Source organism: Lissotriton helveticus, chromosome 6, assembly GCF_964261635.1.
Source record: "Lissotriton helveticus chromosome 6, aLisHel1.1, whole genome shotgun sequence".
In the NCBI taxonomy this organism is placed as follows: Eukaryota; Metazoa; Chordata; class Amphibia; order Caudata; family Salamandridae; genus Lissotriton; species Lissotriton helveticus.
The window spans coordinates 1,245,312,789-1,245,332,904 of NC_136067.1; the positions used below are offsets into that span (position 1 = coordinate 1,245,312,789).

Consider the following 20,116-nt stretch of genomic DNA (forward strand, 5'->3'; position numbering starts at 1 on the left):
CAGATCATTTTGATTGCTAGAAAAGTTGGTGATCAATCTTCAATCTGTACTTTGAGATAATCTAGCTTGCTCTTTCGTCTGTTTGGTTCTTGATACCCCACATATCAGTTCCATTCTGTCCTTTGTATGTACCTTGTGTCTAGCACTCAGCAGAACTTCCGCAGAATATCCTTGTGTGTGGAATCTAGCTGCGCTCTCATTTGCTGCCACTTGGAAGTCACACTCTCAGGTACAGTTCCTCTTTATCCTCAGCAGCTCACCATATGGAATACTATGAATTAGTTTATCCATATGGCAGCTGCTGGAATGCAAGATGGAATTGCCCGCCGTCGGTTTTCTATGCAGAACTGTGCCCAATCTCCCATCAGAAACAAAGACTCGTAAATCTAAAAAGTTTACAGAGATTTTACTTATCTCCCCACTAAACTTTAAATTTAGATTGTTCATGTTCAGAACTTTGACATAATCCCTGGCTGAGTCTTCTGTACCATTGTATATGATGAATAAGTCATCAATATACCGGTTCCAGCTGACCAATTTATTGGTCCAAACTTCATTGGCATTCGACCAGGCCACCTGCTTCTCCCACCAGCCTACGAAGGGATTCGCATAGCTGGGGGCGAAGCAGGTGCCCATGGCTGTGCCGTGCGTTTGTCTGAACAATTATTCTTGAAAAAGGAAAATATTGTTGGTTAGGCAATGCTTGACAAATTCCAGGATTATACAGTTGTGGTCCGTGTATTTTAAGGAACTGCCTTTCAAAAAATATTCAATGGCTTCCAAGCCCTTCTCATGTTGAATACTAGTGTAAAGGCTAGAAATATCTAGATTAATCATAACAAAATCAGATTCCCAGATGATGCCTTCAATTCTTTTTAAAAAGTCTTTGGTGTCTTGAATGTACGAGGTCAGTTCAATCACAAAATGAAAAAAAAGAAATCAATGAACGTGGACATATTTTCAGTTATTGCTCCCTTCGAGGACACAATGAGACGCCCGGGGGGGTTCACATTGTCCTTATGCAACTTGGGGAGATGATAAAAAGTCGGAATAGCTGGATGTTTGCAGTTTAAAAAAATTTATTCATTGTCGTCCAACATACCTTTGAGCTGTCCATAGATTTCAATACTGTTTCATGGAGATGCGTCTGTAATTGGACGTGTCATTAAGCTGTTTCAATGCTTCCTTGCAGTAATATTTGGAGGTAAGCAAGACTACATTCCCCCCTTTATCTGAGGGTCTACAGATGATTGTATGATCTCCTTGTAGATTCTTAATTGCCTTTCTTTGTTGCTCCGTTATGTTATTGATGTTACGATGCTCTTTTCGAGATCTGAGTTTCATGAGTCCTTTGGTTACTTGATCCGTGAACAGATCAATGGCGTCGTGTGGCATCTGGGGGACAAACTTGGAAGCGGTTTAAATGGACTCCTCGGACTCTCTTGCAATATAACCGCACTATCATTACTATGTGCAATGTTAAGGCCCATGTTAGCAGCCTGTGTGGATGTCATACCCTCCATTTGTAGCTCCTCCAAATTTCCACTGTGCTGAGATCATGGCTGGTTAAAAGTTCCAGTTCTGCACTTGGAGTCTCTGTCAGGCCGATAAACTTTCTGGGGCCTTGCAATTTGAAGAATTTTCATAGCTTAACCTTCCTTGCAATTTAAAGAGATCAATTCTCGTCTGGGTATACTCCAGCTTTTTTGATGAGAAGAATGATAAACCCAGTTGTAGAACTGATTTCTCATCATCCATTAGAGTCCTGGGCGTGAGATTCACGATTTTAATGCTCCTTGTTATTCTCGGCGATGCGTTGCTGGTGCTTGTGCTAGCCACCTCTTCTCGTCCTCCTTGTCGGGCGTTTCTTTGTGTCGGTTCTGGGGGTTTGCCTCTGCCACCTCTCCCTAATGTTTGTCTGATTAAGAGGAGCTCCTCGTGTACAACTATATTTATGACATTGATATTTTTTCTCTCAGTTTATTTGCACTTACCAATATAAGTATAGGATGTAGATATTTTTGACATCAATATTTTTATTACAATATTTTTGAATGGGGATATTTTGGGTGTAGATATTTTGTCAGTGTACCAGCCAAAACTATCCGCTTTGCTAATGCTTTTTTTATTATGTCTATACTCTAACTTTGTGATAATGCACCCAATAGTCAAACATTTTCACTTTACTCCACTAGGCTTCGTCTGTTGATTAATTCATTGAGAATTGAGAAAGGAACAGAGAAGGTGCATACATAGAGTGCCATATGGAATCATAGCAATGATCACCTTCTGCCACGATGCATGCCAGTTTACCAAAACAGTTCCAGAATTGCTTATGAAACTTTGGAGAAGTCAAGAATCTTCAGCGTCTGTTTAGGACAGAAGTCAACAATGTAGTTGTCTTTCCTGAGTGACCATGTGATTGCACACACAACCATGTCCATCCCACGCCAGCTTCCTTGCAAGCACAATACTATCTGATCAGCAGCTCATTTAATCATTGTCACTTTGACATTTGTAGTCTATTATCAGTTCTTAGAATCCCAGAATTTTTTATGTCATCCTTCTCTTGAATGCAGCCTTGTAAAATCTACCCTAAATCCGTCTTATTTTCTTATTGTTCACTTTTTTTTAAATTTGGTTATCTTGCCAACGCAACAGTTCTTTAGGCGTTAAAACAATTGAAAAACAGACAGGATGTTCAGTAGTTCAGGAAAAAGGAAGTTGCATTTATATTTAGATACACAGACACATAGACCAGCACAATTTGCTTCAGAGAGTGTGCTTTGTGAAAGGCCCTTTCATTATATAGCCATGGCTAGATAGGCATATGCAAACAACTTCCTTCAAAATTTAAAAAAATGTATTTAACGGACGCAAAAAGTTCTCTTCTTGTGCTGGATCGGATGGGAATAGTAAAAAGTGGTAGCTTATTGCTTACAGTGCTAGTGTTAGATAAGCTCTTCTTGTTGTGCGTTCATATTTGTGAATAGTTTGACTCTTATATGCCATTTGATCCTGTATCACGCCTGATCTTTTCTTTCTTTACACACTATACCCCATGCATCCTAAAGCTCGTACGGCAATATTTCCCTTGGTCCCATGATGGTAAGTGGGAAATATCGAGCTGCTTTCCATTTTGGAATATTTCCTTTGTAAAATTTTTTAGCTCTATCACTTTTCAAACTGTGTAGCTATATGATTTCCCCCTCTTATCTTCATAAGTCGCATATTTCTAATTGTATCTATGGTTGTCCGACTGTCTTCACTCCCACCTCCCAAACATACTAATTTTTATCTGTGCTTGAGCAGGCATTTTTTTTTTTTTTTACAAAATATATATGAAATGTATCCCCAATGATTTTGACCCATAAAGTACTGTTCACTTTAGATAACAGAAGGTAGTGGTGTAGTAAAGAAATGCGATGAGAAACAGTTAGTCTGAAGTACTTCATGATTACTAAAGAGATTGCCACAAAAAAATTAACATAACCCAAAATGTACTCACTTTAGGCATGCATCTCAAAATATTATTGGCTTACCAAAGTGGAAATGGAAACCTGTGTGTTTGTGGGTGTTTATGAGTGCAAAATCGTGGTTTGAATGCTGTGATTTTGCCCTATAAATTTGACACAGTCACCCAAAAGTGTATGGTGAAATTTCTTTGTGAGCAAATCTGTTCATAGTGTGGGTCTGTCAGTATTCCATGATGAGTCCACCACCATAAACCATACAGAAATAGGTTTTTCTACGTTTTGTCAAAACATTTCTGGTGCAGGCTTTGCACCAAATTATTAGCGCTCTTCTGACTTATCTCTCGTTTGTTTTTACCAGAGATAATAGCCATCAGACGACCACACCGTATTCCATCTGAGTCCTCATAGGCAGTTATTTTGTGATTCTGTGATATACATTTCCAAATTACTATAATTTCGACACTTATCCCAATAAAATGTTCTATAAACAAAAAAAAAGAAATAATATTATTTGCCTCATGTCTGCCATGCAGGTGTAACCTGGCAACCCTGCTGTCATTGATCATTTTGCACCAAAGCAGTTCCCGCCTTGTTTAGGGGAACAAGCTAAGGGGAAAATGTTTGCTGACAAAGCAGACAACTTTTAAATAGGTTGTCCAGACACTAATACTTGGGCGGGTGGGAGAGGGTATTCCTCCACCTCAAAAGCCGTACATCAGCTTCCCACCTAATTTTAAACAAAGACGTAAATAGCTTATCTGAAAAATATGATTCCACTGTGTGGTTCAACATTAAAGTCAGTGGAGAGGACCAAGAATGAATGCAGCTTCATGATGAGAGACTTCATCCAACTAAGAAAGGCCACTGAAATTGACCAAAACCAATACTGTGCTCCAGTACACAGTTTATGCCTGTTCAGACAGACTATATTGTTGAATTTCAAAATGGTTTCCCCCAAAATTAAATTACTATTGGAATATGTTTTACTTGGCTATAAAGATGACGAGGCTCAATTCACACACAAAAATGTGAACAATAGCATGAGCCCAAACAATTCAGACATGCAAGATCTGTGGATTTGTATAATTGGAGATGAATTTTACAACTGCAAAACATCTTCCAGATAGTTGGAAGTTCTATGCCAATTATTTCTAGTAGATGTGGTGAAATGTGAATTCCAGAGAAGGGGTATGCCCCTTGGAATATCAGAAGCACAACAAAAGTTAGATTCAAAATGCAAAATAGTCATATTCCCACAATATGGGTACAGTAACTTTACATTTTAGGTGGGAATGTGCACCATACACTCTATAATTTGTGGAGTGTAGACGAAGGAATTTTTCCATAACATCTTTTGTTTTCCATTTGTTTATTTGCATTTTGATCTTAAACGTAAACCCGTGCGAGCAGTCCCCAGACTTAGATTTAGGGGAAAAAAGGATTCACCTGAAACTCTAAGATTCTATTAAATATCCACTAATAACCGTGATGCTTTTTTTATGAATTACTGAAAATAAATACAATACTTGTAGGGGTGGGCTGTGTAAGAATGTAGTTGCAATAAGAAGGGCGGCATGTTTTTAGGCCCTACAGGATGATTGAAATATTTGCAATATTGTGCCAATACCAGTTCAAATATTATTAAAGTCAAAACATTTACTTCTATTCAGAAATATTTGTATGTCTATGTGGAGGGGGATTATTGAGTATATACTAAAATGAAATTGAGCATGTTCTTAAAAAAAAGTTTACTCAAATTAAACAAATCCGCCCTTTGAATAAACAATATAACTTGTAAAGGAAAACGCTTTATATCGTGGAGATGCAATGTGGATTTGTGGAGAGAAGTATTTTGTGGAGTAAAACTCTTAAAACAAAAGAACTGTATATTTAAAAAATATATATATAACATCATTAAAATATCTGTGCATTATATTGGGTACTAGTCATGGAGTGACTGCTTCACTGTTCTCAGAATGATAACACTTTGCTATAACTGCCTGGAAAAATGTCAGGTTTGCTGGAGGTTATTCATGTTCTGGAAACTTCACTCTAAAAATCCGACTGAATGTTGGCAGACAACTAACATTTCCAGCCTTTTTGAGCTGCATCTGCTTATCAGAACCGGTTCCTTCCTATCTCAGTCTGCCAGTTGCACTGTTTAGTGTGTATATGTGTGTGTCTGAATTAGTGAGCCCCCTTTTCATCTCCTATTCTTTTAGCCTTTATTACGTTTGCGTAGAAGTGTCTCCATGTGAGTCATTATTTAGTTTCCTGAATTCTTTTCGGTCTCCTATTTCATTTTCCAATCAGTTGGATCAAATGACTTGGCCTGTTTCTCGCTCTCAGTTTGTCTTCAGCCCTACTGTTCTTGCACCCTTTGACTGATGTCTTGTGTTTTCTCAAATTTTATTACAAACTGTACCAAAGTTGTGTTCGTCCCCTGCCACTCCTGCACCTTTCTCTTTAATCTAAATAACTTGTTTTAAAATAGCACTTACAAACTCAGCATCCTAGAAGTACAAGGCACCACCTTATCAGTACTTCCATAGATTAAAATACTGATGCTGGGGTACCCATCACTTGTATTCTAGCCCTACGTGGTATGCATTCTAATCATTAAAGCTTACAGAGAATCCTGAATCAAACTCCTACATATAATATGTGTAAAACCTTTTACACAAGGGTGGGTGGTCTAACTGAGATTACTTCATACAGCTAATACATCTTTGTTGGACATTTCCTGCATCAATTAATGCTCAGAGGACTTTCTGCATTCAAGAAAAAACGGATAGACAGTGACTACTGAACTGAACAAAGGACGTTGCATCCTCCTTTCCACCACTGTGTGTAATCCCACCCACAGAATTTCATGCATTTCAGAATTAAATATCGGGTTTAACAGTACACTCAAGCAGAAGCCATAAACATTTAATCAGACTCCATCTACGACCAACTTTTATTTTTGTATTAAGAACTGAGGGCCTAATTTAAATATAGCAGTCGGCTTGTTTGTTTGGCAGGAAGGTAGAGTAAATTACTTTGTTGCCCTGTTAGAGGTGCCATCTGCCTAATTTAGACATGACCGTCAAGCCGGCTGTCTTTTCTAAAGCGTTGGCAAGATACCATCATCATGGCGGTTCCTTTCACTGCTGCTTACAGTTTGGTGCAGGCTTCCATCAACAAGACGGAGCTCTGCACCAAACAGTTTTTTTCTATTTTCAAAACGAAAATCCTGTAGTGGGATTTTCTTTTCGATGATAAAAAAATGAAATGCTATCTATCCCACAATAATCCTCTCCCAGGCGAGGAGAGCATATACCATTTTTCACCGCTGTTTACTACCAGGCTTTTTCTGGCAGTGACTGACTGTGAAAACTGACCTCTAATTCCACCCATCCAAATCAGGTGGGCTGAACGACAGGTCTGCCCCTCATGGCCCTTACTCCATACACAATATCAGATGTATAGATGTCTGGCCAATAATTTCTTGTTTTGTGTTATTATCTTTGCAGCTCAAAGAAGGAGATGGGTAATGCTTCACTGGAGAAAAAGGATACAAAGCCTTTTTTGAGGGACTCTGGGTATGATGGCTACTCTCATAAACTCAGCATATTGGACAAGCTTCTGCATACTCATCCTATATGGTTGCAACTCACCTTGAGTGAGAACGATGCACTGGACTTACTACAGTCGCAACCTCCTGGTGTGAGTATATTCCAAAACGTATCAGATAATGTATTTTGCTTGTGTAAATTATACACATATTGGTTAGTGCATGGTTGTGATATGAAATAGGAAAGGACAGAGCAGAAAATCAGAAAGCACTGGGTTAAAAGAAGAATAGTTATCCACCTTTGTTTAGATCCTTTTGTGTTGTTATGGTGATGCTATTTCATGCTTATTTCATTCCCAAGAAAAAGACTTGGTTACTGTGCTTGATATATTTCTTAGAGCATCTTAGTGTTTTATTAAGTTAGTAAGAATATTTTGAATTAATTTTCAATTTCTTCTGATCACTGCCAGTTTTCTTGTGTTAGACAATAAAGTATATCCATGAACATTATAAAGCACCCTTGAACCAGTGTAAAGTGCCAATTTGAACATGCTGGGATCTGCTGTCACACTACTGCGAACTGCTCATACTGACCATCAAACCAGCATTTTACTGCCCACAAGTGCCAGCTCCTCACTGCCCACAAATGCCTACTCCTTATACTGCTATGCTCCATAGGTTAAGCACTAGTGTCTCATTCTCACATTGCTCATTAGTACAGCTACATTTCATTATCCACTATGCAATTTCTCATACTACCTACCAGTGCTGCATACTCACACATTTCAATACTATCAACTCTTAATTGTCATCATCAGTATCAGCATCCTACACTGCCCACCAAGCTTCTAACACTGCCCATCAAATGAAATTCTTTATGTTGTGACTACTTTCTAGTACTGCTCACAATTACCATCTCCAAGGATTGTGCACAAGTGCATACTCCTCTTGCTGTCCAGTATTGTCAGATACTGACACCTCACTGTACATCTCCTTATTCTGCCCACCAGTGAAGCGCCTCACACTGCCTAGCAGTGTTTGTTTCTTTAGATGCACACAAGTGTGAACTCCTTGCAATTTCCTCCTTTATTATCTTCTTACACCTCCTTCCTGTGTCTTCTTCACACACTGCTTTCAAGTACCATATTTTCGTCTGCCCACCAGTGCCACCGTGTCCAAGTTTTATACAGGGTGTGCAACTAACACTGTCCCCCAAAGCTGATTTTTTATATTCCTCTTAAATATAAAATTCTTATACAGCCCACGTTTATCTTCCTTGCACAATGCCCACCATTGCAGACAGATGCAAGCTCTTCACATTGCCCACCAGTACCTACTGAATGAGCTTCCCACAAGCTGAATTGTTACAGTATCCTAAGTTATAGTTCCTTATACTGGCCACGAGTTATTGGTCCTCACAGTGCTCACTGGTGCTAGCTTCTTACACCACCCACCGTGCCATCCCCCTAAAATGCCCATTCTTCACATTATTCAGTAATGCCAGCTAGTAATTCCTTGTATAAGGACCATCTGTGCATACTGCCCTCTAGTCCCCACTCCTCACACTATCCACCAATTCTAGCTTCTGTTACTGTCATTTATTACCAAGTGTCATGCTACCCACTAGTGTCATCTTCTAACAGTTGTCAGCACGGCTTGCTCCTGAAATTGCTCACTAGTACTGACTCCTCACACTACTCATCAATGTGAATGTCTCACAGGGGCCACCAATGCCACTACACACACTTCAAATCAATATAAAAATACCATGTCAGTTGATGGGGGTGGGATTGTGGAATCAACTATAATATCAGAAGGCTCATAGTGAAGAGATATTGACGAAAGAGCGCCAAAAAATTCACGTGGAAATAGGTTGCAAGTTTAATCTGAAAGAATGGCAGCAGCTTAGTGAGTTATCGGACAAAGCACTTAGAGGGCCTAATTTTAAGAGAATTAACTTTTTATATAACTGGTTAGCATATTATACCCCCCTGAGATTGCATAAGATTTTTTCAACTAACCCGGACCAATGTTTTAGATGCAATAAACAGGGTGACCAGGGTTGGGTACACATATTTTATGAATGTAACAATTTCCAGCAATTTTGGAAAGACGTTTTCATCAAGATTTCTCAATGTCTGTCTTTGACAATTGCTCCATCATCTATGCTGGTTTTATTTGGTTCATTGGGGGAGGTAAGATGGTTAACGAAATATCATCAGTATTTTATGCTAATTTCTATAGCGGTCGCTAGGTCACTTGTCATGCAAAATTGGAAAACTGATAAGCAACCTAGGATTGATCATTGGGGTACAAATATTGTGCAAGACCTTCAGATGTGAGGAGGTCTGTGCAAAATGTATAGGTGCTACTGTAAGATTCAGAGCTGTCTGGCAGAACCTCTCTACTTACTGTATAGTGAAGGAAAGTAGATTGTAAGAGTCGTGTGTTTTAAGGAGCCAATCTCAGCATTTAATAGCTGCTGTTTGCCCGATACGCACTTTAAATAGTTGTTGATATTGGCCTGCAAAATCTGATTTGGTATTGTTTAGATATTAGTTAATTTTAGCACTTTATTAACAAATAGCTGCTGCTACCCGTACAATGCACTTTGAATAGTTTGTGATTTCTATGCTAGTCTTTTGTAGCCATCAGGGGCGTAGCTAGAGCTTGTGGCGCCCGGGGCAATCCTTCAGAGTGCGCCCCCCTGGGAGGGTGCTCGGGAAAAAGGACGGCGAGCACCTGAAAGAGGTCCGAGAGACACGTAGTATCGCCGCTAATAGTTACCTCGATCATGCAAGTTACATGCACATACATGACACAGCCCAGGTCTAGACAGCCCCCGTCCCCAAAATAGTGCCGCCTGGGGCCGACCGCCCCCACCTTGCTACGCTCACACTCACTCTTCTCTCCATCCATCCATATCTACATCCAGCTATTCATCTCACAAGTTAACACGTCAAAACAATATGGAAAGCATCCTTTTTCTTCCTCAAGACCCTACTGAATATAAACCTTACATAAATTTCCAAGATTAAGATCTCCACATATTACCCAGCACAGTGACAGAAATAGAAGAATCCAGTGGACTGTATGTAGGCCTTGCTCTGTTACTCAAGTGCAAAACCCAGCGTGTACAAAAGGTAGCAGTAAGGCTTCTTCTACATCTTACAGCCACAGAGCTTAGTAACGTTGTATGTCACACCTCCAATGGCCCCCAGTTTCTCAGAGGATTTTCTTCGAAGGGCTTGGCATAGTCCACAAAATCACCTACTGAGCTTACATGAGACGTGAATGTCCCTGCCCAAAACCTAGGGTCAGTATCTAGACACCTCCCCTTTCCACAAGAGAGGAAATGACTGAACACCCTTCTCAATCCAAGCAGCTAGCTTCAACCTTCCTATTAAAATGTAGATTTTTTTATATTTGTTTGTGAATTATATAAAATAATCCTTGTATATTTAATGAATACTTGTTTCTTTATTGCTTTGCGGTTCGAAATGAACCTGGCAACACACAACGTTGGTTTCCAGGAGCCCTGGGTCATTATGGCAAATAATGTAATACACCTGCTCCTTTTTGGCTGGCTGGGGGTCTTAAGCTGACTCAGCACCATCCTTTCCTTCAAAAAAACTCATTGGTTACCCAAAAGGATGGCGGACAAACGAGATGCCACGAAAATACGTTGCGCTCTGAGCAAACTATGTGTCATGGAGAAAGTATCCTGGCTCAGTAGGTCAGGTATGTTAAAGACCATGCTGGTTACAGAGGATGGTGCTCGTGAAAAGATGGTGATATCCACCACTTAAATTAATTTCATATTTTACTATACTAATTCAACACTAATCCTTTATTGGTCCCAGAGTAGCGTGCTACTCACCAAAAAAGCACTTTGACGCCTCTTTAGGGGTAGTAAGCGCTATATAAATGCAATTATAATACAAAACAATATGATCATAGGTTGTGCACAAGCAGAAAGTCCCCTAGGCATTCCGGATATATTATTTATAGACTGCGTTGGCTTTTGCAGACACGTTAAACTAAGCAGGAGTGGTACATAGGGAGAAGCAATAGATAAAGGCCATCCATAGATGACATAATTCCGAACCAGGAGGACAGAGAGAGGTACTAAAAAAAAAAATCTATGTCATTTATTTTCCTTATTGACTAAGATTGAAACAGAGGCAAATGTAGGCGGTAGACATCTAAAAGGCGTTATGCAAAAATGAAACTAAGCATATGGAAGTTCTAAAATGCTGGCATCGAGGAGGCAATAAGCAGGAAGGCTGTTGGGGTCACAGGGCAACGCATATAAAAGTTAGGACCTTGGTCACACTTGCATCCCTGGGTGTGAGACCCTCCCCCTGCAGACCCATGCTGTTCCTTACCTGTTACTGGCCTCCTGCCTCAGTGCACCCTCTCTACCACCTAAGGATAGCCTCCTGTGTCCTCTCTCTGTGCACCCTCTGCCCTGCGGCTCCTGTCCTGCTTCTGTGACCCTCTGCAGCTGCTGGAGCCCCAGAGTTTCCCTCCTCTTTATCCTGGAGTTCCCCTCCCCACAACAACTTCCTCCTGGAACTCGCTTTAGGCATCGGGCAACAGTCACGTGACGCGCTGCTGCGCAGCCGCGCGCACGCACTTCAAATGGCGGCCGCAGCACTGGCCCGTTGCAGCTGCCTTTATCATTTATTTTAGGACACTCACTGACAGTAGTGTCCTCAAATAAATGATAAAGGCCGCTGCAACGGGCCAGTGCTGCGGCCGCCGCCTGCAAAGTAGTGCCGCCTGGGGCGGACCGCCCCCACCGCACCCCCCTAGCTACGCGGGTGGTAGCCATCCTATAGCTGTCAGTTCATCTTAGAATCTGATTAAAATGTCTGCTGCTAGCCACTTATGCACTTTAAATCGTTTTTACACTAGCTTGATGTAGCTATTGTAGAGATAAGCTACTAATTTTACAGTAATAATCAGGAACGTACATATGTATTGGTGTTTCCGGAGAATTACTAGAAGTAAGTTTGACTAGGGGGCCATAGCTTAATACAGGTTTCTTAAGACTACATTTTATAACCACCTTACAAATTTTTATTCCTCTCATATTTTTATTGAGTACTTGTATAGCTGCTGTTAACTTAGTTCTATTAATGTACTTCTTTGTAATTGGTTGTTATTTATTGGATAATTATAATTTGTGTCTCTTCTTATCTCTTCTGTGATGCCATGTGTTTTTTCTGTTGCCTTTTTTCCTGTTCTAATAAAAAACAATTACATTAATAGAAAAGAATACCATTTCACTTCGACAGCTCAGTCAGTGAAAAAGATTTTTAAAAAACTCCTTATCGACTTTTATAGCTTGGAGCAAAATAGATTTGACCTCATTTCAAACTATTTTAGAGGAAACCCGTTTTCAAATGCTGAAAAATACACTGAATGGCTTAACAAAGCCATAATAACTTCAGTGCCCAGTAGAAAAACTCCAGGGAACTGGGACACGCGTTCTGCCCCCTGGTTCTCTGATGCTCTACATAAGGAGAAACAATTGTGCCGTAGAATAGAAAGGCGCTGGAGAGCTTACTATGACACAACAGAAAAAGAATTATATAAAGCTGCATTAAGCAACTATAAAAATGTACTTAAAGATACGAAAAAGGCATATTTCACTCAACAAATCGAGAAAGCCAAACACACCTCCAAAGAGCAGTTCAAAATAGTTAACAATCAGAGGAGCTTCGCGCGCATCCAAGATGGCCGCGTGAGCAAGGGGCTCCCGAGACCCTCGTACCCTCCTGCATATATCCTGTCACTGATCCTGTTTGCTGTTGACATCTCCGAGTAGATCAACCACGGGAGCAATGAAAGCTAAAAACCGCGTCCCGATCGGACCCCGGGGGCCGGAGTTGTGGTGTGGAGAAGTCTGCGGCCTATGTCTCCTGGATGCCCGGCGCTTGAGTTGGCAGGGTGCCCGAGGTGTAATTGAACAACATCGGCACAGGTTCACGGAGGCGGCCGGTCCAGTCTTACTTTTACTTTTGGTTTTGGCACTTGGACTGATCTTTGAATCGGAAGACGCCTCATTGTGGCGACGGCTTATACCCCGGATGGTGCTTGAGCCTTTTGGACAATATACGATGTGTCGGACTCTAGCCTAGGGGGTACGCCATCGTTTTTAGGGCTAATACGAGTGCGTAGCCCAAGGGCCATTTTGTACTCTCCATTTTCCCCCTTTTTCTTTTTTTTAACATCTGAGCGGATAAGAGACATTGGGCGAATATCCTGGAAGATAGATTCTATCTATTGCCTACTAGATCGGAGACTTGTTCCCCCCTCTCTCGACTTGGGATTGTCCTGAAATGGCGAGGAAACCGGAGGGGGACCGCAGAAGTTGAAAACCACTAGAAGGGGTGGATATACCCAGTCCAATGTCATGGATCGATATGCCCAAGTTAAAGGGTCGCCCAGTGGACCGGGTAGGTCGCAGGAGGAGGTGAAAGATTCCTCGGCACCGGTAACCGAACCGACGTTGCAGGACGTTCTGGCCGCCATTGACGGCATTAGGTCATCCCTCGGAAAGCAGATGGAGACCCTGGCACATAAGTTAGACATGGTGGCTATTGATGTGAATCTGATTCGCACGGACCTTACAAAGACAAACGAGAAGGTCAAATCGTTAGATATTAAGACATCGAGTCTAACAGATGACGTCGTCGAGTTGCAAACCGAGGTCCGAAATCTGAGGGCCTCGAATGACATTGTTGTCCGTTGCCTGGAGGACTTTAAAGGGAGGGCCCGAAGGAATAATGTCCGTTTAATTGGAGTTCCGGAAAAGGCGGAGGATCAAGCGGCTGACCTTTTCGTTGAAGACCTTATCATCAACGAGCTAAAGCCCAAGGGACTGAGTAAGTTCTTTACCGTGGAGCGAGCCCACAGGGTCCCTGGTGGAATACCGAAAGTGGGCGCACCGCCGAGGCCTATTATAGAGCGGATCTTTAACTTTCGAGACAGAGACGCTATTCTTCAGGCCTCTCGAGCGGGTGGGCCCTTGAAGTTCGAGAACTCATCGATCAGTTTTTATCCGGACTTCACTCAGGTGGTTCAAAAACAAAGACTCAGTTTTCTGGGGGTGAAGAGGCGACTTCGGCACATGGGTCTCAAATATGCCATGCTTTTCCCGGCCAAGTTGAGGATCGAGCATAACGAACGGACCTATTTCTTTGACAAGCCCAAAGTGGTGGCCGATTTGTTGGACACTTTGCCGGCCCAGCAAGGTCTGGAGAGACAATCTGGTGGGGCTGAGGGTGGAAATATGGGACAGGAATAAGTATCAATTGTCTGGTTCCTGGGGTCGCTAGGGCATTTCCTATTGTGGTGGTTCTAATCTCTATGTGCAGTTTCACGCAGATGGTATGGGGGGGTCACTGGGCTACCGGAGGGTCTCTCTCCTCCTCAGCTTAACTTTTTGTAGTTTAGTTTGGATGTGGAGGCGACAGGCACACTGCGAGTTGGGGTGGCTCTATAGTCGGAAGCAGGGGTGCAGGGTGGGGGGTATTGCAACGGGTTGTTTGGGAGGGGGTGGTGGGGGGCGTTGGTTTTCAGTTTCTTTTTTCAGCAAGGTGCTATATCGCAAGACATTCTTATTGATGTGCTGGACTCGGAGGGGGGTGGGTTTTCTTTCTGTTTCATGATGGGGGTAGGGGGTTGAGGTTGATGAGCTGGAATGTTAATGGGTTGGGGGACAAGATTAAACGCGGGGTGGTGTTACAACTCCTGAAACTGCACTCTCCGGATGTGGTTTTGCTACAAGAAACCCACTTGGTTGGTAATACATGTCACGCCATGAATAGAAAGGGATATCGTTTAGTGGCTTATGCTGGGTTTTCATCCGGATCCCGGGGGTTGGAATCCTCCTTAGGAACTCTCTTCCGTTCGGGGTGGAGTCAACGATCCTGGATGAGAAAGGGCGCTATGTGGCTCTGTCAGGGCGGTTGGAGGGCCACACACTTTCCCTGGTGTCTGTTTATGTTCCTCCTGGCCTGCAGTCTACTACCTTTGCTGACCTGGGACGGGTTCTTCTCGATCTCCCTGTGGGGGTTTCCGATTCTGGGTGGTGATTTTAATGCAGTGGTATCTGGTGTGTTGGATAGGCACCCACCTAGGGATCTAAGGGGGGCTCATGGCTGGCTGCCTGATTTCATTGACACGATGGGCCTAGTGGACTGCTGGAGGTTGCTTCACGCTGCTCAATAGCAGCATACTTTTCATTCTGGTGCCCACGGTAGTCTCTCCAGGATAGACTATGTGTTACTGCCGGCTGCACACGCATCCTATGTTTCGGAGGTCAGACACATGGCTCGGGGTATTTCCGATCACTCCCCACTTTGGTTTCGGTTTGAACTGGCGCCGGGTTCTGAGGGGAGGATAGCCCCTATTAACCCTTGGTATCTTCGTAATCCCAAGACTCGCAGTGCACGAGTTAATTCATTGGAACATTATTTCCGGGAAAATGAGGGTTCGGTTTCTTCCTCTATATCGCTGTGGGAGGCTTTCAAGACAGTCATTAGGGGTCAAGCTCTCTCTTTAATTGCTGGTGTTAAAAAACAGAAGGAAGAGGATGTGGTGAGGATGGAGACGGAGATAGCTGATTTGGAATTGGAATTGGAGCGAGAGTTACCCGCTCTAGACTGCATGTCCTGCACCTGAAGCAGCTGGACTATAGAACGTTGGTAACGGATGGTGCGAAGGCCCTTAGTCGGGAACAACAGGGGCGTCTCTATGACGTTGGGGACAAGGCTGGCAAATTAATTGCATGGCTGGACAGAAAAGATAGGGCTAGTCATGTGGTACCAGAAATTGAGATAGAGGGTGGGGCTCTGGTCACCGACCCGCAAGAGATAGTGGCATGCTTCGCTGATCATTTTCGCTCTGTGTACTCTTCCATTTCGGATAGACCGGAGGAGGACTCATGCTTGTTGTTGCGAGATATTGCGCTCCCGTGCCTGTCTGAGGTGGACTGGGACCTTATGGATGGTAGGATCACTGCAGATGAGGTAGCATTAGCAATGCGCTCCCTGAAGTCTGGTAAGGCGATGGGTCCCAACGGTCTCCCGATTGAGCTTTACAAGCTTCGCCCGGATAGGATTGCTCCGTACTTGAGAAATATGTTCCTGGAGTCCCGGGATCGTGGTCTCCTCCCCGTGATCTGAGATTGGCATTGATAGTAGTAATCCATAAGGAAGGAAAACCGAGGAATAGGTGTGCTTCGTATCGGCCGATCTCGTTGTTAAATTCTGAGCCTAAGATTCTTGCTAAATTGTTGGCTAATAGACTGATAAAGGTTATTAGCGATCTGGTACACCCAGATCAATCTGGCTTTATCCCGCACAGGAATGGGGTGTTGAACCTCAGGCGCTTGCACGGGGTACTTGCGAGGGCCTCGCCGCTGCGTGAACCGGCCATTTTGGCGTCATTAGATGCCACCATGGCGTTTGATACTGTTGAATGGCCGTACTTGTGGGCGGTGCTGGCTAAATTTGGTTTCGGTTCAGATTTCATTAGTTGGGTGCGTCTTCTTCATGCAGACCCTCTTGCCCAGATTGTGGTGAATGGTCGCGTCTCTGAGCCTTTTTGTCTCGGGCGTGGTACTCGCCAGGGTTGCCCGCTGTCTCCTCTTTTATTCGCATTGGCCCTCGAGCCTCTTGCGGCTTGGGTCCGCTGGGAGCCTTCGATGAGGGGTATTAATTGGTCTCCGCAGTATGAAGATCGTATCTCATTATATGCAGACGACATTTTGTTGTATTTGACCTCCCCCAGGAAATCTTTAATAGTGCTCTGTGATGTTCTGACCTCCTATGGTAGAAACTCTGGCTTGGTCATTAATTGTGCGAAATCCTATCTGTACGTTCTTAGTGGCGAGATACCGATCCTACCGCGTAACTACCCTATCCAAATAGCACAAGAGGGGTTCAAATATCTTGGAATTTATGTTTCGATGGACCCCGTGGTCCGATACGAGAGGAACCTTCTCCCTCCATTGACTCGGCTGAGGCTGGATGTTGCGGGCTAGCGGAAACTCCCGCTGTCAATGCTTGGGCTGGTGGCCCGCTTCAAAATGATGTCACTCCCTCATTTTCTGTATGCCCTTCAGAACACGCTTGATATCGTCCCAGCTAGTTACTTTCGTTTGGTGGAGGATCTACAGCGGAAGCTGTTGTAGGATGGAAGACCGCGGATTGCGTTGGCTAAATTAACGCTCCCGTGGTATGATGGGGGCATCGCTCTCCCTGATATTAAGAGATATTATTGGGCTTCGCAGTTGGGAGCCATCAATCATGGTATGTACGGCCCTGAGTTAAACCCTGGCTTCGCCATGGATAGGTGGATACTACCTGGTGGCACTTATTATAGAACGTTGTACTCTAACTCTGTAGTGAAGTCTTTGACGGGGCCAACCAAGACGGATGTGCGGATCTGTCTCGACGCTACCAGTTCGTTAGGGTGGAAGGACCGTCTGACTTTGGCTACCCCGCTTTTCAGCTCTGATAAGTTTGGTAAACTGTGGAACACTAAAGGGTTCGACAAGTGGGATCTCATTGGCATCTCCAAGGTGGGAGACCTATGGGTGAAGGGACAGGTGAAATCGTTCACGGCCTTGCAAACCGAGTTTGAATTGGGAGGGACGGAATACTTCCGTTATGCTCAGGTTCGGCATGCGCTAACGTCTGTTTTCCCTGAGGGGAGGAGATACCGGAGTCTACCCCGTTAGAGGATCGAATCTTGGATGGCCATATGCCTGATAGTACTATTTCCCTGGTGTATAAAAAACTGATTAATCACAGGGCAGACCTTCTATTGCAATTGCGTGATCAGTGGACCCGTGACGGCCTTGAGCTTGACGATGAAGACTGGCAGTCGGCGATCTCCTCACCGAAGGAGGTCGCGATTCCAGCACGACTGAGATTAGTCTAGCTCAAAATATTACATAGGGTATATGTCACGGGCCCCCTTCTAGTCCGGATGGGCTTTTCTGAGGAGGGTCTGTGTCAGCGGGGTTGCGGTCATTTGGGAACGTTCCTTCATATCATCTGGGAATGTCGGGAAGTGTTTGACTATTGGAGTAGGGTCCATGAGGTGATGCAGGAGGTCACGGGGTGGCTCTCTTACCGGAGGCCAGACGCTGCTTGTTGAATGTTTGGGAGCCCACTGACCATAATGTGGCACAGACTCAGTGGGTGACTCTAGGGGCCATGATTGCCAAACGAAACATCGCACAGTTGTGGGGGTCCCAGAGGCCTCCTACTCTTGATGTGTGGGTAGAAAACATGGATTGGTGCATGTTCCGGGAGAAAACGGTGTACTTGGCTCGGGGTCGCCCCCGGAAATGGCATACGGTTTGGGGCCCTTGGAACCGATATAGAGGGGACATATGCGTACCACCTGTAGCTGCGGTCCTTGATGTCCCGCTTTCCCCCTGACCCCTTATTGTTATTGATAATTTTCGTAGGATTACTGTGTTCTCTTCTCCTCGCCCACTTCCCCGTCAATGTATTGTTTATTGTAATGTTTGATGATATGATGCTCAGCCCTCGTAGAGTCATTACATTCCTATATTTTGTACATGCCTTGCTTTGTTTTCAATAAAAAGAAAAATGTAAAAAAAAAAAGTTAACAATCTAGCTTCACTGCCTAAGACTGATGCAATAAAATGGGACCAACATTTTTGTGACTATTGCAGCAGCTTTTAAAGTTATGACTATTTATGTATTTTTAACAACGCCCGATCCTAATCCTGTAAAACCACCCAAACATGATGAATCTCAAAGAAATTCTATATGTTCATTTGCCCCAATTACTTCTGATGTGGTAGCAAAGCATGTAACAGAAGTTAAATCTGGCTCGCCGACTAATCCTTGTCCTCCTACTGTCCTTAAAAAGATAAGTCAGCCCCACTCTTACTCAAATATTTAACATTATGTTCGAGGATAGCACCTTCCCTTCCATGTGGAAAGATTGTTCCATTCTTCCCCTGCTGAAGAAACCTGACCTTGACGCTACTAATCCTGCCTACTAACGACCTACTGCCCGTCTGCCATTCCCGGCTAAGATAGTTGAGAAAGTTATGAGCAAACAACTGTCTCAGTTTGTTTTAGACAATGATCTTCTCGACCACTCACAATATGGATTCCGGAAGGAACACAGTACTGAGACTGCATTGATTAATGCCACTGAGGAAATCAGAACAGGGATGGATGGAAGAGGGTCGGCAGCCCTGATCCTCCTCGATCTATCAGCCAATTTTGATACAGTGGATCACAATTTGCTTCAACAACGGCTGGAAGCGATGGGGGTCCGGGGAAGGGCCCTGACCTTACTGGCCTCCTTCCTGAAAGAAAAGAGTTTAACAATCGCCATGGACAGTTTTCAGCCGAAACCTTATGTTCTGCCCTGTGGAGTCCCCCAGAGGTCATCCTTAAGTCCAACTCTTTTTAATATATATGTTGCAGAACTCGCCCCACTAATTCGGAAATATGGGTTTAATTTGACGTCCTACGCGGATGACACCCAGATAGTTGTGGCAGCATATAATAAACAAACCACCCCCTTTCCACAGAACTGTATGAGAGAAGTTGATCGATGGATGGGACTGCATTGCCTGAAGCTTAACTCCGAAAAGACTGAGATTATTATTTTTGGTGAGTTAAAACCTAGATGGGACAATCTTTGGTGGCCGTCTGAGTTGGACGAAGCACCTAAACCCGTGCTGAAGGCAAAAAATCTAGGCGTGTGGATTGTCAATAAGCTAGCACTATCCCATCAGACTAATGCTACTGTCACTGCCTCTCATTTCATGCTAAAAAAATTAAGAAAATCCTGCCTTATATTCCCACGACTTGAGAAAGTTGGTAAATACTGCACTGATTCAAGCCAAATTGGACTACTGTAATAGCCTATAGCTGGGCATATGCAAACATTTTCTTTAAAAACTCCAGTCTGTTCAAAATACAGCCGCTTGAATTCTGGGAAACATCAGTAAATATGACTCCATCTCGCAAGGAAATTTACCAACTCCACTGGCTCCCAGTGGCTAAAC

At 43.4% G+C, this 20,116-nt stretch overlaps 1 protein-coding gene across 3 annotated transcripts in view; it reads left to right on the forward strand.

The window, feature by feature from the left end:
• RIN2 (Ras and Rab interactor 2) overlaps positions 1-20,116 on the forward strand; it is a 1,094,313-nt gene that overhangs the window by 939,892 nt on the left and 134,305 nt on the right. For 2 of the 3 annotated variants that reach the window (XM_078648965.1, XM_078648966.1), the window contains one exon: positions 6,992-7,184. The exons of the other annotated variant lie outside the window; for it this stretch is intronic. In XM_078648965.1, coding sequence (XP_078505091.1) covers positions 6,992-7,184 — 193 coding nt within the window. The remainder of the gene's footprint in view (positions 1-6,991; positions 7,185-20,116) is intronic. 3 annotated transcript variants of the gene reach the window in all.